The sequence below is a fragment of the Homarus americanus genome, unplaced genomic scaffold, assembly GCF_018991925.1.
Source record: "Homarus americanus isolate GMGI-L3 unplaced genomic scaffold, GMGI_Hamer_2.0 scaffold49667, whole genome shotgun sequence".
NCBI classification, from domain to species: Eukaryota; Metazoa; Arthropoda; class Malacostraca; order Decapoda; family Nephropidae; genus Homarus; species Homarus americanus.
Window position 1 is genome coordinate 7,532,455 of NW_024738608.1, and position 27,777 is coordinate 7,560,231.

The window sequence follows — 27,777 nt, forward strand, 5'->3', positions numbered from 1 at the left end:
TAGAGGAGTTACACGAGACAGACAAGGGGGGGGGGATAAAAGAGAGACATGGAGGGAGAGAAGACACAATGAGGCATTAACAAGGTGGTGGAGAGACAAGGAGGTAAGAGACGAGGAGTAGACAGGAAAGAAGGGAGAGGAAACATGAAGGAAGAAAAGGAGAGACAGAAAGAAGAAAAGAGACAGGAAAGAAGAAGAGAGACACAAGAAAGAAGAAAGACAGAAAGGAAGAGAGACAAAGTTAGAAGTAGTCACATTAGATAACATGAAAATACTCTAATGTTATTTGCTTGCACTTTTAACTTTGGACTGGGGGAGGGGCGAGTGTGTTGTGGTGAACAAAGGGGTGGTTAGGGCGGGAGGAAAGGGAGTCAGAGAGGGGTGATGGTGGGATGTGGTTTAGGGGGTGGGCGGGGCTAGCACGCCCCTCTCCTACAACGGTGGTGCGCGCGCTTCTCGGCTGGTGGAGGTGGGCGACAGTGAACCAGTGCTCTCCGTGTCGCCGGGGTGTGAGGGTGTGAAGGGCCGGTGGGTATCGTTGTCTCGTTCCCACTTAACTGGCGGTATAACTAGCAGTTGTGTAGACACTTCATATTACGGAGGGCAGCAGACAGATAGTTAGTGTGGTGGAACTGTGAGTGGACGTGTGGATCGACGCAGGGAAGGTTGAAGCGCGGCCACACAGCCAAGTATCTGCCAAACACTTCATCACTCACTGACAACACAGCTAAAAATTTAATTTACATCTACTTGTACGTAGATGATGTATATATATATATACAACAGGTTATTTCTTCATGTAAGACAATTATCTTTACATTAAGAAATATATAGTAAGGTATGCTGAATAATTGGGAGAGAAAATCTCGGTTTTCTCTCGCTAGTAAATTGCAGGAACCTCCGAGAAGCCACCAAGTGACATGTCTTCACCTCCTTGTACACCAAATTTACAAAATATGTGAACTGCCGAAATTTTTACATGATGCAAAACTGTGCGAGACTGTAATTTGATAACATTAAAACATCGTTACACAATTCATATTTTAATGATTAGTTTATATTAGGTTACGTTTAATTATGCTTATTTTTACGAATGTATTTCCTTATGTACATTAATGTATTGTACTTAAGTTAATATGAACCATTTCATACATAAAAATGAGGCTTTTGCTTACGCTTGTTTTGAACTTACCAGGAATTAAATAGATACGCGCGCTTGTTAAGTGGGTCAATTGGTAGTGAGGATGGGATGGTCGTGAGCTCATATATTAAAGGTACTGTATTTGATAGGATGTTACTCGCTGTACAAAAATCCCTTGAGCAAACCCCTGGTGAATTTTGTACATTTATTTTATTATTGTGGAGAAGAATAACCATAAATAATGTATTAATAACAAAGATTCAGTAATAGATGGTTTCAATATGTAATTGCTATGCCTCAGTAACTTTTACAAGAGGTCGAGGTTGATGTTCGGTAGCGTGGTTTAGATCTGGGAACAAGGTAATGAAACATGATGTGTGGTGAACTTAGATTATTTTACCACTGCTACGCCACTTTCCAATACTTTCCTCACATTTTACATAATTTATTTTACTCCGCTAAAATTACTGTAATCACTTAAAATTAAATTATACTTCAGAATTATATATAGATCGACTAAGTGAGATCATTTAAAGTGTTTGTGATGTAAAGCCGAGTTTATTAAATTGTGTGTTTTATACTGAGGTCCGTGTGGAAAGGTTTACAATTACAATTTACAAGGCTGAATCAATACATATGCATAATGAAAGTAAATGGCAGCTAACACCTTGCTGAAAAAAATGTTCACCTAAAACATCTTCTTAAACGTCTAAGATGTTCTAATTACGGTAACTTAAATTTTTAGGAGACTAAAATTCACGGGCCAATATTCGGGCAAGTAATGTAGTGTGGGGGATTATGTTCCGACAACCCCACTTTAAACAGCGGGAAACGAACCCACGACCTTTTGAACAGACAGATATGTAAGAACTGAAATTGCTGGGATTATATTCCTTGCATCAGGGTTCATACTCAGCAGACCTGGCAAAGCTAACGAGGCGAAATTCTCCGAAATAAATAACACAAAACCTACTACTGTACTGTAATCTCTTAATTTGGAAATAATATCTGTAAGCGATCATATTTTCATTACAGTATATTGAGCGAACAAGAAACAACATTTATAATAGCTGTAGACGAGCATTAAATGATATCATCATAACAGTTCCGTACATGGCTACATTACTGTACAGATATGTTAATTTGGTGTCGCTGTTTGAGTCAATAAAGTTCTTCCCTGTGGTGAGTGGGGGACTCAGGATTCTCAGTCTTATGTCACTTAATGCTCTTCCCGATAAATAGGGATGAAAGAAAGTATCCAGTTCAATAGGAGCCGAAGTTCTCCTTCACAACAGAGAAGATCTCCACACAGTCTCCGCAAACAAGCACACAAGTGCTCTACGGTGTTCGGGTCTGCATGATGGTGATGCAATCCATAAATGCAAATCTTGTGGGAACAGGAATAAACGAACTGCTCACGAGAAACTGGGTGTTGTTAGCCGGCCTCCCGTTACGAACACTTATGAGAGCAGACGATACAACCAACTGTACCTAACCTAACAGTCTTAGGTTAAGAACTTGAATAGGTTAGTGTCGTCTAGTTAGAAATAGTTTAGCGACCTACAGTACAGATATTAACGTACTTTGTGTGGCGAATTTCTATGTAACAAATCACTTTGTTCCTCATCATCCGTTACAATAGGTTCCGTTAGTTCAACACCTTTCAAGTAACTAATCTTGTATGCCATACCTTCAATAAACCAGGTCGTGGTTCGCCCGTGAAGGGTATGAGGCGACGCCATGGAAATTTTAAATATTTCGTATGATAATTTTTGTCTCAGGGCCAGTGCTACGTGAAATCATCACGTTAAGGCTGAGTTTCAGAGTAATCCGGTATAATTTTAGACATAACTGTTGTCCTATACATTAAGAGAGCCAATCAGGTATAATCTTTGAGATTGTCACCCGTGTGGTGGTGTACAGTACAGTACAATGTGAAGTAGTCGCCACGAGTGTTGCTAATTTCAGGAACAAAGCTAATAAAAAACAAACCTGTAAAGCTAAATAACATAATTTTTTTTTGCGAAGAGAAAGAGAGAGAGAGAGAGAAGTTCCGCAACTCGACCGATCAAATTGTCTAGCCTTCAACTCCTAAAGATTTTCATTTTTTTTACTTCCACAGAGCTAACAGATTCACCAGTAAAATCATTGTAACCGATCCACGTTTGAGCGACGGTGTCGGCCTCTTGTTTATCAATTAAAACTAATTAGTCACAATTTCCGAACTATATTTCATTAGTATGTATTCTATGGTAATTAACTTGGCGCATTTTAACAGTTTTAAGGTTTGCCATTTTGAAGAAAACGAATATATTTCGTTTTGAATCGAGAGGAGAAATTACTCTTGTGTTGACAACATATAGTGAAGGTATCGCACTAGCCACTGAAACCCTTGGTCCTTGGACTGGGCAATTTTTAGGCTAGGTTGAGGCCAGCCCAGCAGTGCCTACCCCATTAGAGTGATACGCTGCCTGGTGGTGGAGCAGATGCGTCCGCTACCAAAATATGAAAGAAATCACAAAATTTATATCACGCAAAAAATATTACTCGTGTACTTTTCGTCGTTGTCATGAGGCAAGGAAGCATTTATTGTATGTTCTATGGTGAAGTTTAATACAGGAGATAGTTGAGGCGCTCAAGTCATCCGACTATTACTACAGATTTCTGCAGACAAACACCAGAGATTTTCATTTATATGTTGATTTCAGCATACTGTATATTTATTGTTTTATCATTCTTACACATTATTTTAATAGGGGAGATTACTACAGGATGCTATCACTGGACCCAGGGGCATCAATGGCGAGTTAGGTCGCGCCTTAAAAGACACCTGCGGTATTCGTATGGCAGTGTGGGGCGTGTTCGGGTGTTTTGTGACAGTTGATATGACTAACGGGTTTACTTGCAACATAAACAATACAGTATATGACTTCTGAAATAAAACCTTATATTTCTTGCCGGAAAATTTTCGGTTCTCGTCTAAAAGCACCCAGAGTGTAAACTGGTTACATCGTCATAGATAAGACGGGGTTTGGTGGATAAACAAATGGCGATTGAATCAAATAACACGAGGAAGATAGTCAAATTATGATTTGTGGTTACTTACAACCCATCATAATTTTTCGTGCTCGTCCCCCTTGTTGTTTTAACTGCATTCCGTTTTCCAATACAGTATTTAGATTTTAGAGAATCACCCATTCAGATGCCGGTGTACCGTGCGTGGATACCTGTTACATATAAGGAGAAGGCCAGTGTACCGTGGCTATTGTCACAGTGGGTGTCCTCGCTGCCACACTCACAAGAACATTGAGCCCTATAGCGTGAGGCTCCCCAGCACGAGGCTTAACCTGATATGGACGACGCTGTTGGCTCATCACCGAGGATTTCGCCAATTGGTCAATAACTGGCCATTAAACACTGTCTCGTGTTGGGGAAATAATTTAGAAATAAACGTTACACTTCCTATTCAAGTTAAATAATTTCTTTACTATTACAGATATTAACAGTATTGCAGTTCGTCAGGTAAAGACTAAAGCAACATTTATATACCATCCACAATGAACGATATGATGTTACTGTTGACGATAAGAGATAATGGTTGTAACCGACTCTTTACGAAGTTTATTAATGTATTCATTTGTGGAACATGTGAAACGCTTGTGCTTTATTTATGTAAGAATTAATACAAACAATTTAACAACAAGACTATTACCATCTTGATAGTTTAGTTAAATCAACAAATAAATGGTAGATGGAGATTTACACACAAGATAAATGAAACATGATAAATAGACCGCTACTTGAACGAAAGTATAATGTGAAGCAGTTTAGAGAATAAATACAATGACACTGACATTCTCGCTAAAGAAATATTAATGAAACAAGTGAGGTACCAATAGTTAATTTAGGCCAATCAACACTGAAAGCCCCAGTGCGCTGTCAGCAAGAAAACGGGAAGATGGTGGGTAAAGAGACTGTACCCGATGTGAACAACTTTTCGTGCTGGTCCCCCATGTTCCAGCACCCAACGTCACCCTCAGCAGTGGACATCATCAAGGCCGTGTGCTCCTCACTCTTGGGCATCCTCGTCATCGTCGTCAACACCATTTTCATTGTGGCAGTGAATGGCAAAACTCACGCCAAGCATCTGTCCTTCCAGGTGAGTTGTCTGAATTATTTTGTGTATGACGGTATGCGTGTGTTTATGTTTGTCTAAATGTTGATATATATATAACGTATTTAACTATTTATATAAACTAATACCGTGCTTGTTTACATGTCAACCCATTCGTCACGCCCGGGATCCATAACTTAACCGTTCCAAATAATTCGATGAAACGGTTGACAGGAGTATAACAGATCATTCATCAACAAGATTTACGTCACTATGTCAAATTTCACTACGAAAAAAGAAAGAAAAACTGGGCCGTCTCCAGATTTTTGCCGGGGAGGGGGGGGGCTCACCATCAGCATGTATGGTGTAGGTCGCTCTGTGAGGCTCGGTGGGGTTGAACACACCGAGGGGGTCCTGGGGGGGTCCCGGGGGATTTGTTTTTTGGAGTTTGGTTGTTTATGGTACATTTTGATCGTAAAAAATAAAATTTATGTTATGTTGTATTTTTTAGGGGGGGGGGGGGACAAACAAAGGTTGTTTGATCTGCTCACTCCACCTGGCCCTGCCAACCCGCATACAAATACACTATTAGGGATGAATTTTGTTTTTTATGTCAAATATGTCAGTGGAGGTTTTACATACAGGGCATCCCCCCCCGGACACACACACACACAGACACACACACACACACACTCTGTGTTTACAGCATGTATGTAAAACTTCATCATGAACACAAAAGTACAAAACAGGTCGATCTTTATGGCCGCTGTGTCGCACTTGTGCAGTGTGATGCCCAGTGATGCAGCAGTTTTTAGTGGGCTCTTGGGCGCTGTTAGCGACGGTATTCTTTAATTACGTTGTCAGCAGCACAGCGGCGTCACTGTATATATAGAGTGCAATATCCACTTTACAAATCTCGCAGACAGTTGCTGGTACACGACATTAACGCAGGATATTTATATATATAAGAAATCATCAATAAACGAGTTTTGGGCTGTATCTGTCTGATGTCATATGTTATTGTATGAATTATTCTCAACTGTTCCATTTTTATCACAGTGACAATTATAGTAATAAGGGAAGCCTCCATAACAAGCTGTTCCGGCGTGGCAGTAACATTAGCTCAGAGTAGATCCTGATGGTGCTCAGTCTTCCTCTGTTGACAGGTAACTGACCATCACCACACTCATAAAGGCTCTCACAAACTCTTAAGAGGCTCCTCATCGGAAGGACAACATTATCATTGAACGTCCAGACTGGAATTTGGCCGCCAGCGCTGCCGAAAACTTTTATTTTCTTACGATTTATGTAGGAAGGTCGGCCAGGCTGCCTTGGGTCCACATTCTAGAGGGTCCTCACTGATACTGTTCCTCGTAACACACGATGTAAAACTGTACTAATTGGTTCACTTAAAATATAAACCCCAAAACACCAAACTATTACTTAACTAGATTATATAGTTCACTTAACATCCAAACATCATTAAGGTACACGATCTCTAAGTGAAGTGAAGGAATAATATATAGTTAAGGTAGATTATCCGTAAAACTTTGACGTTATAATCTTGTTTCAGCTCGAGTCAACCAATTAGACACACTGTTACACCTTGAGGTACAAGGAACATTCATCACACGAACCCTGATGAATCCGAACCCTGGACAAAGAGACCAAGTTCCAATCGATAATATTTCCCATAATCCTCATTAAAAACACACAATCAACTGAGTCATGAGCCACCACACAAAACTTCCCGTATAATGAAGAAGTTTAAACGGTCGTTCCAGACATGTTGTGGGAGGGAAGATGACAATACCGAAAGACTCGTCACTCGGTTCATCAGAAATTCATACATTAAGTTTTTACCCCCCAAATGAGGACATGGAAACGTATTTAATTTCGGTGATCGCTGTGAGATTTTGGGGGGAATATTTTACTTGTAGATTAATTAAGACAGGTAACTGCGTCTCTTTTCATTAACTGTTAGAGCAAAAAGCTTAAACGTACAGCGCTTTTAAATTCATACCCGTACTGTTTATGTACACTTGTATACATGCACTGTTTATGTACACTTGTATACATGCACTGTTTATGTACACTTGTATACATGCACTGTTTATGTACACTTGTATACATGCACTGTTTATGTACACTTGTATACATGCACTGTTTATGTACACTTGTATACATGCACTGTTTATGTACACTTGTATACATGTACTGTTTATGTACACTTGTATACATGTACTGTTTATGTTCACTTGTATACATGCACTGTTTATGTACACTTGTATACATGTACTGTTTATGTACACTTGTATACATGCACTGTTTATGTACACTTGTATACATGTACTGTTTATGTACACTTGTATACATGCACTGTTTATGTACACTTGTATACATGTACTGTTTATGTACACTTGTATACATGCACTGTTTATGTACACTTGTATACATGCACTGTTTATGTACACTTGTATACATGCACTGTTTATGTACACTTGTATACATGTACTGTTTATGTACACTTGTATACATGCACTGTTTATGTACACTTGTATACATGTACTGTTTATGTACACTTGTATACATGCACTGTTTATGTACACTTGTATACATGTTTATGTACTTGTATACATGTGTATGTACACTTGTATACATGCACTGTTTATGTACACTTGTATACATGCACTGTTTGTGCAGTACATGCACTGTTTATACTTGCATGCACTGTTTATGTACACTTGTATACATGCACTGTTTATGTTTATGTGTATACATGTATACACTTGTATACATGTTTACACTTGCATGTACACTTGTATACATGTATATACACTTGTATATACTGTATATATATATATATATATATATATATATATATATATATATATATATATATATATATATATATATATATATATATATATATATATATATATATATACTGAATCAATGTAAACATGTATGTCAATTTTACCGAATTATCTTTATATCTATTTAACATTTTTACGTCATAACTTATGGATCACCTGAAGATTAGCCCCCCCCCCCAGTTTATTTTACCTGATGATTAAATGCGACTGCAATCTACAGTAGAGGTTAGGTTGGCTTGGGTTAGGTTAGGATAGGTTAGGTTAAGATGGATTAGGTTAGGTTAGTGCTAATCTTCAGGTGACCGGAATATTGACACATGTTTGTTACTTTATAGACACACTAACGCCATACCTACCTAGTCTAGTCTTCTTCAACACAACAATATCTGGAATGGGACCAAACTTACCCAGAAACACACTTGGTACTGTCCACTGGCCCTCTCTCACACCTCTCTTTCTCACACCTATTCTTTGACCATCATCAATACTACATTACACCTACCACTATTACCCTACACCTACCACCATCCACACCTACCACTATTACCCTACACCTACCACCATCCACACACACACTCTCACCTACCACCATCCACACCTACCACTATTACCCTACACACCACCACCTGCACCTGCACCACATCCACCTACCACTGTTACCCTACACCTACCACCATCCACACCTACCACACCCTACACCTACCTACCTACCACCCTGCACCTACCACCATCCACACCTACCACTATTACCCTACACCTACCATCCACACCACCCTACACCTCCACACCTGCCACCTACCCTACACCTACCTGCCATCCACCACCACCACTGTTACCCTACACCTACCACTCCACCTACCACTATTTGCCTACACCCACCACCTCCACACCTACCACTATTACCCTACACCTACCACCTCACACCTACCACTATTACACACCCCACCTCCACCACCACCACCACCCCCCCACACCACCTCACACACCACCATCCACCTACCACTGTACCCTACACTACTCCACACCTGCCACTGTTACCCACACCTACCACTGTACCTACCACCATCACACCTACCACTGACCCCTACACCATCCACACCACACCTACCACCTGCACCCTACACCTACCACCATCCACACACACACATACCACATTACCCTACACCTACCACCATCCACACACACCACTGTTACCCTACACCTACCACCCCCACACCTGCCACTCCACACCATCCACCTGCCCTGTTGCCCTACCTGCCACCCCTCACCTACCTCCACACCACTACACCCTACCCACACACCCCGCACCACCATCCACACCTACCTACACCTACCATCCACACCTACCACTACCTACCACCACACCTACCACCTACTACCCACCACACCTACACACCACCCACCTACCACCATTGTTACCCTACACCTACCACCATCCACACACTACCACTATTACTACACCTACCACCTTACCACTACACCTACCTACCACTACCCTACTACACCTACCACCATCACACCTACCACTATTACCCTTCACCTACTTACAGTTATAGGGAGAGAGAGTGACAGCTGTGTTGGCGGGTGGCCAGGCCGGGTTGTCACTGTCTCCTCTTCCTCCTCCTCCCCCTCTTCTTCCTCCTCCTCCTCCTCCTCCTCCAACTCCTCCTCCTCCTCTTCCTTCTTCTCCTTCTCCTCCTCCCCTTCCTTCTTCCTCTCCTCCCTTCCTCCTCCTCCTCTTCCTTGTCCTCCTCCTCTTCCTCTCCTCCTCCTCCTCCTCTTCTTGTTCTTCCCCCTCCCTCCTCCTCCTCCTCCTCCTCCTCCTCCTCCTCCTCTCTCCCTCCTCCTCCTCCTCTTCCCTCTTCCTCCTCCTTCTCCTCCCTCTCTTCCTCTCCTCCCTCCTCCTCCTCCTCTTCTTCTCCTTGCCCCTCCTCTCCTCCTCCTCCTCCTCCTCTTCCTCTTCCTCCCTCCTCGTCTTCTCTTCCTCCTCCTCCTCCTCCTCCTCCTCCTCCTCCTCCTCCTCTTCCTCCTTCCTCCTCCTCCTCCTCCTCCTCCTCTCCCTCCTCCTCCTCCTTCCTCCTCCTCCTCCTCCTCCTCCTCCTCCTCCTCCTCCTCCTCCCCTCCTCCTCCTCCTCCTCCTCCTCCTCCTCCTCCTCCTCCTCCTCCTCCCTCCCCTCCTCCTCCTCCTCTTCCTCCTCCTCCTCCTCCTCCTCCTCCTCCTCCTCCTCCTCCTTCTCCTCCTCCTCTCTCCCCTTCCTCCTCCTCCCCTCCTCCTCCTCCTCCTCCTCCTCCTCCTCCTCCTCTTCCTTCTCTCCTCCTCTCCCTTCCTCCTCCTCTTCTTCTTCCTCCTCCTCCTCCTCCCCTCCTCCTCTCCTCCTCCTCCTCCCTCTCACCTCCTCCTCCTCTTCCCTACCTCCTCCTCTTCTTCCTCCTCCTCCTCCTCCTCCTCCTCCTCCTCCTCCCTCCCTCCTCCTCCCTCTTCCTCCTCCTCCTTCTCCCTTCCTCCTCCTCTTCTTCTTCTTCCTCCTCCCTCCTCCTCCCTCCTCCTCCTCCCTCCTCCCTCCTCCCCCCTCCTCCTCCTCCTCCCCCTCCTCTCCCTCCTCTGTTCCTCCTTCTCCCCTTCCTCCTCCTCTTCTCCTCCTCCTCCTCCTCCTCCTCCTCCTCCTCCTCTCCCCTCCTTTGATTGCTTATTTTCCAGTGGCGGATATTACACGACCTTCACTCCTCCCCATCTCTGACTGTCCTCGCTGTCTGTCTGTCTCTGTGTGTGACTGTCCTTGCTCTGTGTGTCTGTCTGTCTCGGTGTGTGTGTGTGTGTATGTCTGTTTGTATGTGTCTCTGTTTATGTATGTGTGTGTGTGTCTGTCTGTGTGCATGTGTATGTATGTGTGTGTGTGTGTGAGAACAACCATACATACATACACCCACACATGCTACCCACATACAAAGGAACACACAAGAATCCATACTTAATACACATACATACATACATACATACATACATACATACATACGTACACACACATACATACATACATACATACATACATACATACATACATACATACATACATACATACATACATATATACATACATACATACTGTACATACATACATACATACATACATACATACATACATACTGTACATACATACATACTCGTAGTAATAACAAACAAGGTACAGGTGTCGGTATGAGGTGAGCACTAACCTAACCCAACCTAAGGCCAGGACACCCTCTCACCACCTCGCCTCATCTCACCTCCTGACGGCGCAGCAGCAGATGATGATGACACACCTTACTGAGTCTCAACACCTCACTTGAGTCTCTTACACCCTACACACACACCTGAGTCTCTTATACCCCACACACACCTGAGTCTCTTACACCCCACACACACACACACACCTGAGTCTCTTATACACCACACACCTGAGTCTCAACACCTCACTTGAGTCTCTTACACCCTACACACCTGAGTCTCTTATACACCACACACCTGAGTCTCTTACACCACACACACACACCTGAGTCTCTTATACACCACACACCTGAGTCTCAACACCTCACTTGAGTCTCTTACACCACACACCTGAGTCTCTTACACCACACACACACACATGAGTCTCTTATACACCACACACCTGAGTCTCAACACCTCACCTGGTCTCTTACACTCCACACATCTGAGTCTCTTATACCCCACACACCTGACCACACACACACACCTGAGTCTCTTACACTACACACCTGAGTCTCTTACACCACACACCTGGTCTCTTACATCACACACCTGAGTCTCTTACACCCACACACCTGAGTCTCTTACACCACACACCTGAGTCTCTTACACCCCACACACCTCTCTTACACTCCACACATCTGAGTCTCTTATACCCCACACACCTGAGTCTCTTACACTCCACACATCTGAGTCTTATACCCCACACACCTGAGTCTCTTACACCCCACACACCTGAGTCTCTTACACCACACACCTGAGTCTCACACCCCACACACCTGAGTCTCTTGCACCCTACACACTTGAATCTCTTATACCCCACACACCTGGAGTCTCTTACACCCCACACACCTGAGACTCTTACACCACACACCTGAGTCTCTTACACCACACACCTGAGTCTCTTGCACCCTACACACTTGAATCTCTTATACCCCACACACCTGAGTCTCTTACACCCCACACACCTGGTCTCTTGCACCCTGAATCTCATACCTGAGTCTCTTACACCCCACACATCTGAGTCTCTTACACACCTGAGTCTCTTACACCACACACCTGAGTCTCTTGCACCCTACACACTTGAATCTCTTATACCCCACACACCTGAGTCTCTTATACCCCCACACACCTGAGTCTCTTACACCCCACACACCTGAGTCTCTTACACCACACACCTGAGTCTCTTACACCACACACCTGAGTCTCTTGCACCCTACACACTTGAATCTCTCTTGAGTCTCTACACCCCACACACCTGAATCTCTTACACCCCACACCTGAGTCTCTTACATCACACACCTGAGTCTCTTACACCCCACACACCTGAGTCTCTTACACCACACACCTGAGTCTCTTACACCCCACACACCTGAGTCTCTTACACCCCACACACCTGAGTCTCTTACACCCCACACACCTGAGTCTCTTACACCCCACACACCTGAATCTCTTACACCCCACACACCTGAGTCTCTTACACCCCACACACCTGAGTCTCTTACACCACACACCTCTTACACCACACACCTGAGTCTCTACCTGAGTCTCACCACACACCCACACACACCTACACCTCTTCACACACCTGAGTCTCTTCCACACACCTGAGTCTCCCCACACACCTGGTCTTAACACCACACACCTGGAGTCTCTTACACCCCACACTCCCACACACCTGAGTCTCTTACACCCCACATACCTGGGAGTCTCTTACACCCCACACACCTGAATCTCTTACACCCCACACACCTGAGTCTCTTACACCCCACACACCTGAGTCTCCTACACCCTGAGCTCTTTACTTGACCGCTCACTTACCAGATACACTCACTGGGTCGCTCTCACGGCTAAGTGTTTCTCTTGAGATGAGGTTTGGTAAGGGAAGGTGTTCAGTTGGTTTTCCCTGAGTGTAAGTTGAGTATGAGGAGGGAAATAGTTTCTCCTAGGGGCTTGTTCACTACTTTGTTACTTTATGTACTTTTACTACTTTTACTGTTGAGTGTGTGTGTGTGTGTGTGTGTGTGTGTGTGTGTGTGTGTGTGTGTGTGTGTGTCTACTTTTCCTGTTATTTTCTATACTTTTACTACTTTTACTGTGTTGATTGTGTGTGTGTGTGTCTACTTTTCCTGTTATTTTCTATACTTTTACTACTTTTACTGTGTGTACTGTGAGTGAAAGTTGAGGATGAGGGGAAAGTTTATGGTTGGGTTATGTTTGATATTTTGTACCGTACTCGTGGGATTATGTCATTGTACTCAAAGGATTAGATCATTGTACTCAAGGGGTTAAGCTATCACACTCAGTAGCTAAATCATTGTACTCAAGAGACTAAGTTATCATATTTAATACTTACAATCATTGTACTCAAGGGCTAAAGCTTTGTATTCAAGCGGGTTAAGGTCATTAGGTAATGCTTTGTAATCAAGGGGTGAGGTTATCACACTCAGTAGCCAATGTATTGTACTCAAGAGACTAAGTTATCATATATAATACTCACAATCATTGTACTCAAGGGCTAAAGCTTTGTACTCAAGGGGTTAACCTGAGCGTGATTAGGTAACAGAACAGAGCACATCAGAGTCGACACACAGGCGCATTAATCTCCCTAAGAAAGGATTCGATTCCTTCCATGTCGTAGGATGAGGAATACTAAAGGATCACAATTATAAAGGATTATAGGTTCTGGCGCCATAATAAGGAACCTGTAAGCGTGTAAATAAGACTTATATTGAGCCTTATGGTCCTGAGTATCATTATCCTCCAACACTGAACCCGAATTGACTCTGAAATTAAACAAAAAATAATATTAATGATAATAATGATAATGATAATTTTAAATGTGTTGAGGTAAATTTAATATAATCATCTCGAAGGGGAGGGAGGGGTGGAGAGGAAAGGGAAGGAAGGGGTGAGTGATGGGACGTGACCCCTCCCTCTACCCCCCTCACCTTCCTCCTTACCTCACCCCCACCACCCCTTCCCTACCTCACAACTCGTCTTGTGGTAGGGGGACTCTCTCACCTGCCCCCAGCGAGAAGTTACGGGAGGCTAATGAGGTGTTGGAGATGGAGGAGATGTTGGAGGTGTTGGAGGAGATGAATCAGGTATTGGAGGAGATGAATCAGGTGTTGGAGGAGATGACTGAGGTGTTGGAGGAGATGAATCAGGTGTTGGAGGAGATGACTTAGGTGTTGGAGGAGATGAATCAGGTGTTGGAGGAGATGACTCAGGTGTTGGGGGAGATGAATCAGGTGTTGGAGGAGATGAATCAGGTGTTGGAGGAGATGAATCAGGTGTTGGAGGAGATGAATCAGGTGTTGGAGGAGATGACTTAGGTGTTGGAGGAGATGAATCAGGTGTTGGAAGATAACGGTGTTGGAGAAATGAATCAGGTATTGGAGAAGATGACTCAGGTGAAGGAAGATGAATCCAGGTGTTGGAAGAAGATGAATCAGGTGTTGGAGAATGAATCCAGGTGTTGGAGGAGATAACTCAGGTATTGGAGAATGAATCCAGGTGTTGGAATATCAGGTGTTAGATGAATCAGGTATTGGAGGAGATGAATCAGGTGTTGGAGGAGATGACTGAGGTGTTGGAGGAGATGAATCAGGTGTTGGAGGAGATGAATCAGGTATTGGAGGAGATGAATCAGGTGTTGGAGGTATTGGAGGCGAAAAACTTAAATTAGAGATTGAAATGGAGGTGCTGGTGTTGAAGGAGGTGGTGGAGGTGAGGGTGAAACACACACACACACACACACACACACACACACACACACACACACACACACACACACACACACACACACAGCGGCTCACTGCAGCATAACGTGTATGAACTTCGCCTGTGCAGTGGAAAGGAAACGTAAATGTGAGAAAGGAAGTTGAGAGAGAGAGAGAGAGAGAGAGAGAGAGAGAGAGAGAGAGAGAGAGAGAGAGAGAGAGAGAGAGGCACAAAGATAAACAAACATTAAGACAGACAGACACAAAGACATACAGAAACGTACAGAAAGACACAGACAGACATACAGACACAGACAGACATACAGACAGAAAGAGAGAGAGAGAGAGATCGGTGCTAATCAATATTGTGGTCTCCAGCAGAATTTTTGGGGAGGTCTTATTAGTGATATGCTGTGACCTCCTTTCCTCCACGACTTACCTCCACAACGACCACCCACCACGGCCTCCACAACGAACCACCACGACCGACCTTCCATAACGACCTCCAACCACGAACCTACCTCCACAACGACCACCCACCACGGCCTCCACAACGAACCACCACGACCGACCTCCCACAACGACCTCCAACAACTTCTTCCCATTACGAACGACCTCCACAACGACCATCCACCACGACCTGCACTAATATTACTCCAACTTCTCACAACGACCTCCAATACTAATACTTCCTCTCTCAACGACCTCTACAACGACTTCCACTACTACTCCTACCTCCGACAACGACCTCCACCACCATCACCACCTACCACCACCTACCACCACCACCACCACCACCACCACCACCACCACCACAACTACTACCACAACCACCACCACCACAACTACTACCACAACCCACCACCACCACCAACTACTACCACAACCACCACCACACAACTACTACCACAACCACCACCACCACAACTACTACTACAACCACCCCAAACATCTACCCTCCCCTCCCCTCCTTAAGAAGAGCTAACAGTGTGGTGGGACAAGAATCTCTCGTAGTCAAGATAAGCTGCAACGAGTCTTCTTGTAATCTCAAACTATAAAGTTATAATTAAACTGTGTCCTGTTCCTCATCCCCCCCCCTCATTGTACCTAGGAGGTTAGGTTAGCCTGGGACACATTAACAGCTCATTCTACGTGTGTGTGTGTGTGTGTCATCCCCGACGGCCATTTATGTAAAACACCAAACTCAGGAGGATGTGAACGAGTGTGGAGGAGGCTTCAGTCCCCACTACATTACACACACTCATTCACATCTCTCTTACGTCTAGTGTTGGTTTATATTAATTAATGATTTTTTAAGCTGCTAACACCTCCAATAATTACCTGGTTGATTGTATTTCTCACCTGATGGTCTAAACACACACCTGTGATTGCTCTCAGGGGGAACACTCACTTACTACAGGTAATACTCTTATAGCTTAAATGTGGCCACCAAGGTCCTTACCGACACAACCACCTTCCTTCCTTCCTTCCCCCAGCCACCCACCTCTTACCCTCACCTCCAGCGGCAGGACCCAGCCTACCTGACAACACTAGCCTACATCTGGTGACCTGCATCGACACACTCTGACCTTCAACCTAAGAGCGTTACAGACAAAAATAAACGTCATTTCTATTATTAACGTAGACGCCCAGGTGTGATGTTAACGAACGCCCAGGTGAAAAACTGTGGCCGCCAGAGGTGAAGCAATCACAGCCGTGTTAAAAAATGGCCACCTAACCTAACCTAACCTAACCTAACCTAACCTAACACACGCACACATACCTCCCTTCCTTCCCCTCCTCCTTCCCTCCCTTCAATCTTGCTCACTCTTTCACTCCCTCTCTCCCTTACCTCCTCCCTCCTTCTTACTCCTCTCCAGCCCCTCCTTCTGCCTCCTTACTCCCTTTCTTCCCTCCCTCTTCACCACTTTCTCCTCTCTCAGTTCCGCTCATCTTCTTTCCCCACTCAAATCCCCCTCCTCTCCCCTCCCCTCTCTCCAGGTTCCTCCTCAGCTCCCCCCTCCTCCTCTTTTCCCACAGCTTCCCCTCCCTCTCCTCCTCTACCCTCCCCACCTCCACCTTCTCTCCCTTTCACCTTCCTTCCTTCTCATCTCTCCTCCTCCTCCTCCTCCTCCTCCTCCTCCTCCTCCTCCTCCTCCTCCTCCTCCTCCTCCTCCTCCTCATCATCATCATCATCATCATCATCATCATCATCATCATCATCATCATCATCATCATCATCATCATCATCATCATCATCTCCTCTCCTCTCCTCCAGTTCTTCCTCAGCCCCTGGGGCGGAAGTGGAGACAGATAAAGAAACGGACCCTCCCCATCTGCCCTTCTCACTCCTCCTCGCCCTCACTCCTCGCTCCCCCCCTCACTCCCCCAGGCTGACCCAGTTACAGTGAAGCACTTCCAGACGGTGGTGGGTGACGTGTGGTAGACGGTGCAGGTGGGGAAGTACTGTCAGTGGTGGAGGCAGGTGGGGAAGTACTGAGTGTGGAGGCAGGTGGGACTGGGTGGTGCAGGTGGGAGTACTGTCAGTGGTGAAGGCAGGTGGGTGCTGTCAGTGGTGGAGGCAGGTGGGTAAGTACTGTCAGTGGTGGAGGCAGGTGGGAATGTATTGTCAGTGGTGGAGGCAGGTGGGCTGGGTGGAGGCAGGTGGGAAGTACTGTCAGTGGTGGAGGCAGGTGGGTACTGTGGAGGCAGGTACTGTCAGTGGTGGAGGCAGGTGGGTAAGTACTGTACAGTGAGTGAGCGGGTAAGTACTGTCAGGGTGGAGGCAGGTGGGAAGTACTGTCAGGTGAGGCAGGTGGGTAAGTACTGTCAGTGGTGGAGGCAGGTGGGTGGCACTGTCAGTGGTGGAGGCAGGTGGGTAAGTACTGTCAGTGGTGGAGGCAGGTGGGTAAGTACTGTCAATGGTGGAGGCAGGTGGCCAGGTGGAGGCAGGTGGGTAAGTACTGTCAGTGGTGGAGGCAGGTGGGTACTGTCAGTGGTGGAGGCAGGTGGAATGTACTGTCAGTGGTGGAGGCAGGTGGTTAAGTACTGTCAATGGTGGAGGCAGGTGGGTAAGTACTGGTTGTGGTGGAGGTGGGTAAGTACTGTAGTGGTGGAGGCAGGTGGGTAAGTACTGTCAGTGGTGGAGGCAGGTGGGAATGTACTGTCAGTGGAGGCAGGTGGGTAAGTACTGTCAGTGGTGGAGGCAGGTGGGTAAGTACTGTCAGTGGTGGAGCAGGTAATATGCAGTGGTGGAGGCAGGTGGGTAAGTACTGTCAGTGGTGGAGGCAGGTGGGAATGTATTGTCAGTGGTGGAGGCAGGTGGGTAAGTACTGTCAGTGGTGGAGGCAGGTGGGAATGTATTGTTAGTGGTGGAGGCAGGTGGGTAAGTACTGTCAATGGTGGAGGCAGGTGGGTAAGTACTGTCAGTGGTGGAGGCAGGTGGAGTGTACTATCAGTGGTGGAGGCAGGTGGGAATGTACTGTCAGTGGTGGAGGCAGGGGGGAAGTTAGGATTTACGATCCTAACTAAAGTTCTATAAACGGTTATGGTGATTGAAAGTAGAGTGCAACACTGATGGTGGAGGGAGGTTGAGTGGTGTGGAAGTGGTGTGGGTGGAGGGAAGGTGGCGTGGAGTGATGTGGAAGTGGTGTGGAGTGGAGGTAGCGTGGAGTGATGTGGAAGTGGTGTGGAGTGGGGGAAGGTAGCGTGGTGTGGGTGGAAGTGGTGTGGAGGGGAGGTGGAGTTTTGTGAAGGAGGTAGTGTGGTGGGGAGAGGAGATAGTGTGGAATGGAGGGGCAGGTAGTTTGGTGTGGAGTGGAAGTGGGGGTGGTGTGGTGTGGGGTGAAGTGTAATGGAGTGTAGGAGGATGTGGTGGTGTGGAGGGGAATGGGAGATGATGTGACGTGACGGTCAGGAGTGAGGAGTAGAGTAGTATTAATGGGAGGAGAGGAGAAGCATTGGAGAATACAGTATTGATATCTGGCCTCACAGTCAATTTATCTTAATTCCGCTGACGAGACGAGAATATTAAATTGTAGTGGAGTGTGAGACAAACCTACCTAAACCTACCTACCCCACCCTACCCTACCCTACCCCACCCCACCCCACCCCACCCCACCCTACCCCACCCTACCCTACTACTCTTTATGATCCGATATATGAAAAGGTCTTATATATTACTGCCGTTGTGATATAGAAGTGTAAACAAAACGGTCTGTTACTCTGTTTGGACGACGTGGAGTAGGTTATGTGATGTTGACGGAGAGCTCTGGTCCAGCGCCCCCAACACGCTTCTATCCTGATAAAGTGTTGGGATTATTGTGTGTGTGTGTGTGTGTGTGTGTGTTTTTTTCCTGTCACTAACGCCACTAACACCATCACCATTTTCCATTGTGACCACTATCACCTCTTGTGACCCCACGGATAACTATGTGACACCACCTGACTCCCCTGTAACACCACCTGCTCCCTTGTGACCCCTTCGGACCCCACCTGGCGCCTTGTGACCACCTAACCTCTGAGGCACAGAAAATCCGTGCCATTGAGAAAGGACTTTTGTCCGTGGCTTGTAAAGGAACTAATGAATTATAACGAGAGAGAGCCCCCGACAAGTCCACAAAGTTCATTAATTACATTTAAATAACCCAGCATTTAAATATTTATATAATCCTCCCTCCTTCCGTATCCAAATACATTTTCTTTTTATTTAAATATTCGAGATGTCTAGAAAAAATTAATTACTGGGGAAACTTGAATGAACACTTTTAATCCGTTCCTAAGTAAAAGTCATTAATCCTAGTCCCATTTAATCCTAGTCCAATTTAATCCTAGTCCAATTTGATATACGGAAAATTCAATGGTTTCAATTATTTCCGAGGCTTTTCCGCTTACATCGAATTATCGTTTCAATTGTTGACAACTGGCTGCTAGGGGAACTGTTGGCTATTTTTGGCATCTCGTTTGACTATTTGAATGTCGCATAAATGTTACTTTTTGTCGTGATTGGTATAGGACTGTACGATGTTGTCAGTGTTTATCTTCTATTGTGTGATGAACGATGTTGTCAAGAATGTTTATATCATGTGGAAATCTCGTAATGTTTTTTTTAGGTTCGGTATTTTGTTACATTAGGATAAACTGTGTGTGTGTGTGTGTGTGTGTGTGTGTGTGTGTGTGTGTGTGCGTGTGTGTGTGTGTGCGTGTGTGTGTCCTCGTTCCTTACACCTCTCTCTTGACAGCCGCAGGTGGTTACTCACGTCTCTGGGCGTGTGTGACCTAGTGAAGGGCGTGGTGGTGGTGCCCGTAGTGTGTACCCATTCCACATCACTGCTGGCCGTACCCTGCCGTAGTGTGTGGGTGTCAGGCCGTCCTCTTGCCCCTCCTGCACCACCAGGCAGCTCTTACACTCTCCCTCCTCGCCCTCGACCGATATTGCTGCCTCTTACACCCAGCCAAGTACAACGACCACGTCTCCAGGCCGGTCAGTGCTCTAATGTACACTTATTACTTATATTTTCTGTTTAAAGTAACGCAAATATTATAAAGTACAGTACAGTCAAAAATATAATGTTTCGTTAGTTAGAAATTTTGCTGTGTTGTTTCCTCAGCGGGCTCGTGTGTGTGTTGAGTAGTGTGCGTGTTTACTTATGTTTAGCCTGACCAAACTGTCGAGTCGTGTGTGTGTGTGTGTGTGTGTGTGTGTGTGTGTGTGTGTGTGTGATCCTGGAGGCCGGCAGTCAGTACTCAATATTGACATCCCTAATAGACAGTCACTGCACAAGTGTTTATTTTATGGAATCACCTGAAGATTAGGTACCTCGGGTTATTTCACGTGATGATTAAACACCCTTAATGCTACCTGCAGGTGTTAGGTTAGGTTAAGATTAGGTTTGGTTAGATTAGATTCCATTAGTATTAGGGTGTTTAATCATCACGTGAAATTAGCTGATGTGTCTAATATTCAGCTAATCCCTTTATGTACTGTATTTTATGTATGTACAGTTCAGCTTTCTCTTACTGTAAAATTGCGAGAAGAAGGTAAACCAGGCAAAGAAATTATTGGGTCTTATAAGAAGGTCGTTCAGATATCTAGACGGTCCGTCCCTCGTAACGATCTTCAAGAGTGAAGTGCTTCCTCATCTGGAGTACTGTCACCCCGTCTGGCCCCCGAGATATGCTAGGGACTGTCAGTTGGTTGAAAATGTTCAAAGGAGGGCCACCAGACTGGTGCATGCACTTCGGCACTTCAGCTACCCTGAGAGATTGGAGCGCCAGAACTTGCCTAGCTTATACTACAGACGGGCAAGGGGTGACCTAGTTGAGGTGTATAAGCATCTCAGAGGGCACTACTCAGTTAGTGTCCTTGGAGCTGGCGGACGCTCGCTGAAAGTCACAGCTCACGATTAAAGAAGCCGCAAATCCAGAAAACTGTGAGGGCAAACTTTTTCGGAGTGAGGGTTGTAAACTCTTGGAACAATCTACCAGAGAGTGTTGTGACGGCACCGAGTGCAAGCTCTTTCAAGACAAGACTTGACCAACACTGGAGCGGGTTCAGGTACATTCAAGAGCCGGTGCATGCCCAGTACTTGCCAACAGTGCGTGACAGAGACGTGACCGATCGCCCGGGCGGCTAGCAAGCCAATCTTTTGGTGAAGAGGATAAATGAAAAGGAAAAGTAATCAGAGACGTGACCGATCGCCCAAGCGGTTAACGAGCCGACCACTGGTGAAGAGGATAAAAGTAAGTAAAAGTAACGATCTTGACACTACTACAGAAGTATCACAAGATATTAGCAGTGCCAATACAGTACGTGTAACACACTCTACTGTACAATTTGATTGCACTAATAAAACAATAATTATGGGAAAAACTTGTCTTATACCAGTGTGTGTGGGTGTGTGTGTGTGGGGGGTGTGTGTGTGTGGGTGTGTGTGTGTGTGGGTGTGTGTGTGTGTGTGTTTGAGTCTAAACATCAGTGGCATACCAAACATAGGTCCTACACTAAAATTCAGTGTACTGTATTTTGGAAAACATTCATATTGCAGCAACACAATTGAATATTTGTGTAAGTGCAGAGACAATTCAGGGGGTGCAAAGTCATGCCGACGAGCTATAGCCACCACACCACCTCATTTACGTCCCCCCTCTACCAACCCCCCCTACACTACTAACCCTCCCCCCACACATTTAAAACCCATGATATTATTAATGCAACTTTGAACCCATGCTGTGACTCTTTAACCCATTTTCAAAACTCAATCAAACGTTTCCGACTTATATATATATATATATATATATATATATATATATATATATATATATATATATATATATATATATATATATATATATATATATTTCCCTTTCATCCTTCTTCCCACCATGGTGAGTCGTTTTCTCTGATCAAAAATAATGACTCACAGAAAACGAGAATTTTGTTCCCGGGGTGAGTATCTATGTTGAAGCCAGAGAATAAAAAAAAGTGGGAATGGGCTAACTAAATTACGAATTCTGAATACTGAATGATGGGCGGCGGGTGGGTGGTTGGGCGGGTGACTAGAGAGAGAGTCGTAGGAGAGGAGTGAAGACGAAAGAAATGTTGGGGGAAGATTTGTGAGGAATGATACGAGATAGAGAGAGAGGTTTAATGAAATGAGGGTAAAAGGACGTACAGGGGATAGGATAGGATAGGATAGGGTAAGTTAATTTAGTTTAGATACGAAACAAACAGTAGTTGAGGTGATTAGAATGATTTGGGTTAGGTTAGGTTAGGTTAACAGGATGTTATTGTGGTGGTAGGGTGGTGGTTGTGGTGGTAAATCACTAATATAACACCGTGTTGCTTCAGGTGTGTGTGGTTGTGGTGGTAGGGTCATGGTTGGCGTGTGCAGGGCTCCACGCCGCTGTGTATCTACCGACGCCACATTTCTTTTTCAACCACGTCTCCAACCACTCCTGTGAACCCTACCACACCCTCAACGCCAAGGTCATCCTGGTCGCGTGCACTGTCTACTTCCCCACCAATGGTAAGTACCTGATGTATATTATATGTACTTACCTATTACCTACCTGAGTAATAAATGTACTTTCCCATAAACCACACAATTTGATCAGTAATTATAATGATGTAATTTTCTACAATGAATTAATTTTACAAGTACTTTCCTGTAAGACAGTTTAATAACAATGGACTTTCATCAACACTATTTTTTTGGGTGTGTACAATACTTTCTATTATTGACGGTACTTTCCACTGAAATAAATAAATTACGTACTTTCTTACTGTAAATTCTTCATTTTGTACTTCCTAGTATCACCCTCATTTTCTGTGTACTTCCCCATAATTAACCTCATTTATTATGTACTTCCCTATTATTAGCCTCATTTACTGAGTACTTCCCACAAAGAAAGTGTCTTCGGCAGGTGACCATGTATTGCTACGGGACTGTCTTCCACATGGCGCGCGCTACTTCCCTTCAACGACTGGTATGTGCAACTGTCAGCACTCCCGAGATCCTTGGTGGTGCAGTGGTGGAGAAGGTTAGTGGATAGGTGGAGAAGCTTAGTGGATCATAGGTGGAGAAGCTTAGTGGATCATTGGTTGAGCAGCTTAGTGGATCATAAGTGGAGAAGCTTAGTGGATCATTGGTGGTGAAGCTTAGTGGATCAGTGGTGGTAATTTAGTGGATCAGTGGTGGTGGTGAAACTTAGTGGATCAGTGGTGGTGAAGCTTAGTGGATCAGTGGTGGTGAAGTTTAGTGGATCAGTGGTGGTGGTGAAGCTTAGTGGATCATGTGGTGGAGAAGCTTAGTGGATAATTGGTGGTAGTGGATCAGTGATGGACAAGCTTAGTGGATCATAGGTAGCGGTGAAGTTTAGTGGATCAGTGGTGGTGAAGCTTAGTGGATCATTAGTGGTGGTGGTGAAGAAGCTTAGGGGATCATTGGTGGTGGTGAAGCTTAGGGGATCAGTGGTGGTGGTGAAGCTTAGTGGATATGTGGTGGTGGTGAAGATTGGTGGATTAATGATGGTGGTGGAGAAGCTTAGTAATCATTGGTGGTGGGGAAGCTTAGTGGATCATTGGTGGAGAAGCTTATTGGATCATTGGTGGTGGTGGTGAAGAAACTTAGTGGATCGGAGAAGACAGAATTCCATCACATCGTTGTAGGAGGAAGCACCCAGCCCTACAAGACACCGAGGTACCCCGTTACAGTACTAAAATGTGTAAACCTATCGTTAAAATGTGTAGGCCTATAACTAAAATGTGTAAGCCTATAGTTAAAATATGTAGGCCTATAATTAAAATGTGTAAGCCTATAGTTAAAATGTGTAGGCTTATAACTAAAATATGTAGGCCTATAACTAAATGTGTAGGCCTATAACTAAAATATGTAGGTCCATAACTAAAATGTGTAGGCCTATAACTAAAATGAGAAGGCCTATAACTAATATGTGTAGGCCTATAACTAAAATGTGTAGGCCTATAACTAAAATATGTAGGCTTATAACTAAAATGTGTAGGCCTATAACTAAAATGTGTAGTTCTATTACTAAAATGTGTAGGCCTATGACTAAAATGTGTAGGTCTATTACTGAAAAGTGTAGGTACTATTTCAAAAGATTTATAAGCCTATTTTATTTAATTAGGTAGAGGATTATTACCAACATTCATATTGACAATTTTGTTGAAGTGAGTTGATGATTTTCAGGCCATGTTGACTGAGCGCCGAGAGAGACTAAGGAACTGCAGGGTGATGGCTGTGGTGTCACTATCATTCATCATCACCATCACTCCCTGGACTATACGGCAGATTATAGCCGCCTGCACTAACTCCAGGGTCAGTCACTATCACCAACCTCACTCACTAACTCCAGTGGGTCAGTCACTATCACCAACCTCATTCACTAACTCCAGGGTCAGTCACTATCACCAACCTCACTCACTACCTCTTATCACTAACTTCAGGGTCAGTCACTATCACCAACCTCATTCACTACCTCTTATCACTAACTCCAGTGGGTCAGTCACTATCACCAACCTCATTCACTAACTCCAGGGTCAGTCACTATCACCAACCTCACTCACTACCTCTTATCACTAACTTCAGGGTCAGTCACTATCACCAACCTCACTCACTACCTCTTATCACTAACTCCAGGGTCAGTCACTATCACCAACCTCACTCACTACCTCTTATCACTAACCCAGTGGGTCAACACCATCACCAACCTCACTCACTACCTCTTATCAACTCAGGGTCAGTCACTATCACCAGCCTCACTCACTAACTCCAGTGGGTCAGTCACCATCACCAACCTCACTCACTAACCCAGTGGGTCAGTCACTATCACCAACCTCACTCACTAACTCCAGGGTCAGTCACTATCACCAACCTCCCACTAACTCCAGGGTCAGTCATCACCAACCTCACTCACTACCTCTTATCACTAACTTCAGGGTCAGTCACTATCACCAACCTCACTCACTAACTCCAGGGTCAGTCACTATCACCAACCTCACTCACTAACCCAGGGTCAGTCATCATCACCAACCTCACCACTAACTCCAGTGGGTCAGTCAACATCACCAACCTCACTCACTAACTCCAGTGGGTCAGTCACTATCACCAACCTCACTCACTAACTCCAGGGTCAGCCATCACCAACCTCACCACTAACTCCAGTGGGTCAGTCACTATCACCAACCTCACTCACTAACTCCAGGGTCAGTCACTATCACCAACCTCACTCACTAACTCCAGGGTCAGTCACTATCACCAACCTCACTCACTAACTCCAGGGTCAGTCACTATCACCAACATCACTCACTAACTCCAGTGGGTCAGTCACTATCACCAACCTCACTCACTAACTCCAGGGTCAGTCACTATCACCAACCTCACTCACTAACTCCAGGGTCAGTCACTATCACCAACCTCACTCACTACCTCTTATCACTAACTTCAGGGTCAGTCACTATCACCAGCCTCACTATCTATCACCAACCTCACTATCCTTCATCACTAACTCCTGATTGAGTGTTAGTAAACCCTGTGTATTATGTGTTAGTAACCAGTGCTGTGGTGTTGCAGATCCCTGGTGGGCTGGACTACGGGGTGTGGGTGGTGAGTGTGGGCGGTGGTGTAGTCGTCATCTTCATCTTGTGGTTGTTGTCAGCGTCGTTCCGGAGGTCGACTGACGAGACGCTACACAACCGCGTGAGTATAACTTGTTGACTGGACAGTGATTTGACTGAGACTCCGAACTGTTAAAGTGAGGTGTAAAGGCTCTCATAATCACACACATTGTCGTTGTTTACCTCCAGGTGTGTTGTGGGAACGTGTATTACGACGACTCCGACGAGGTGAGTTTGGCTCAGGTGTCCCATCATGGCATTATCACTCACCACGACATAGTGAGTCACGCTGGCACCTGTCCCGCCGCTGCTCCTCGCTCAGCACCTCTCAGCTGCAACGCCACGCCGCGACACCTGCCTAACGGGAGACTACCCCCGGCGGCCATGTCCAACGCCGCATGCGACCTGGAGGCTGTTGGGGAGAAATACTGGGGTGAGGTAAGACCGTCTCGGCCTTAGAGTTATTTATTGGCTCCTTGATACATCCAGTGTAATGAATGAGGTCATAACATGTATGAACTATTTGGGTAATTGTGAGGACACACCTAATTGGTTGACTTAAACAGAAAACGATTACTAAAACATCTTACTAAATACATTCACTTTGCATCATATAGGAGACACACTTATAGTAGAGAAGCTTTTACTAAATATTTAATGCCTAAATTATATCCTCTGTTAAATAAACTTATGTACTGTAGGTAGGTAGACTTCCAGCATCAAGCTTAAAGTAAGCAGTTGTCTGTTTTCTTGCATCTTGGGTTATGAGTTATATTCTCCGTCAGAACTCACTAAACCCCAGTTATGGTCTCCGTCAGATCCTGGAACGCACTGTGTCCTCCACGTCACTACACAACCTACAGAGAATCTACCGTAATGGCTCCACCGCTCACCCGGACCTGAGGCACCTGTGCGGCACTTCCATGATGCCTGACGTGCGACCTACCCACAGCCCAGCCTGGAGGCCCTAAACTACTGTACTGTACACACACACCTTCAGCAGCACCCACTCGCTGCTTCCTCACAATTGACAAACTCACCGCCACCATTTTCGGGGTTTAGAATGGCAGCTAATATACTGACATCAGCAGGCAGTGTTGAGTGTGTGTGTGTAGACGCTCACCCCCAAAAAAAAAACTATACATGTTTTAACACCCAAAGAAAAAGGTCAAGTTATGGTTATTGATCAAAGTTAATTTGTAGGGTTAAATTCGGTGGTTAAGGTCAATATGTAGGGTCAAGTTCAATGATTAAGGTCAATGTGTAGGGTTCAAGTTCAATGATTAAGGTCAATTTGTAGGGTCACGTTCAATGGTTAAGGTTAATATGTAGGGTTTAGATCAATATGTATGGTCAAGCTCAATGGTTAAGGTCAATCTGTAGGGTCAATTTCAGTGGTTAAAGTCACCGAAAATGAGGTATATTGCCAAGTATGTCTGCTTCTTGCCCTTCTTGCCCCCACTACCGATCCACTTCTTAACTGAGATTTTCACAGGTGATCGAGGTGAGTAGACAGGTAGACGGGATCACCTGAAGATTA

General features: G+C 45.1%; 1 protein-coding gene across 3 annotated transcripts; it reads left to right on the top strand.

Moving 5' to 3' along the window:
* The first annotated feature begins 474 nt into the window (after positions 1 to 474).
* On the top strand, positions 475 to 27,358 carry LOC121874228. 3 transcript variants are annotated; one of them, XM_042378289.1, is made up of 9 exons: positions 475 to 528; positions 4,638 to 5,300; positions 20,341 to 20,582; positions 22,950 to 23,127; positions 23,525 to 23,641; positions 24,811 to 24,939; positions 26,194 to 26,319; positions 26,427 to 26,675; positions 27,056 to 27,358. In XM_042378289.1, exons 4-9 carry the CDS (start codon positions 23,125 to 23,127, stop codon positions 27,206 to 27,208), a joined length of 777 nt encoding a protein of 258 aa, XP_042234223.1. In that variant the 5' UTR covers positions 475 to 528; positions 4,638 to 5,300; positions 20,341 to 20,582; positions 22,950 to 23,124; the 3' UTR covers positions 27,209 to 27,358. The 3 variants fall into 3 exon arrangements, with proteins under 3 accessions (XP_042234223.1, XP_042234224.1, XP_042234225.1); XM_042378290.1 differs by having other exon boundaries at positions 23,525 to 23,587; XM_042378291.1 differs by lacking the exons at positions 475 to 528; positions 4,638 to 5,300; positions 20,341 to 20,582; positions 22,950 to 23,127; positions 23,525 to 23,641 and adding an exon at positions 24,082 to 24,300.
* Positions 27,359 to 27,777: the final 419 nt, after the last annotated feature.

Bases quoted from the DNA above. Each gene is read 5' to 3' on its own strand.
- LOC121874228 (XM_042378289.1), top strand. The intron at 24,940-26,193 runs GTCAGTCACTAT...GTGGTGTTGCAG, and splicing joins CCGCCTGCACTAACTCCAGG to ATCCCTGGTGGGCTGGACTA. The intron at 26,676-27,055 runs GTAAGACCGTCT...GGTCTCCGTCAG, and splicing joins GGGAGAAATACTGGGGTGAG to ATCCTGGAACGCACTGTGTC.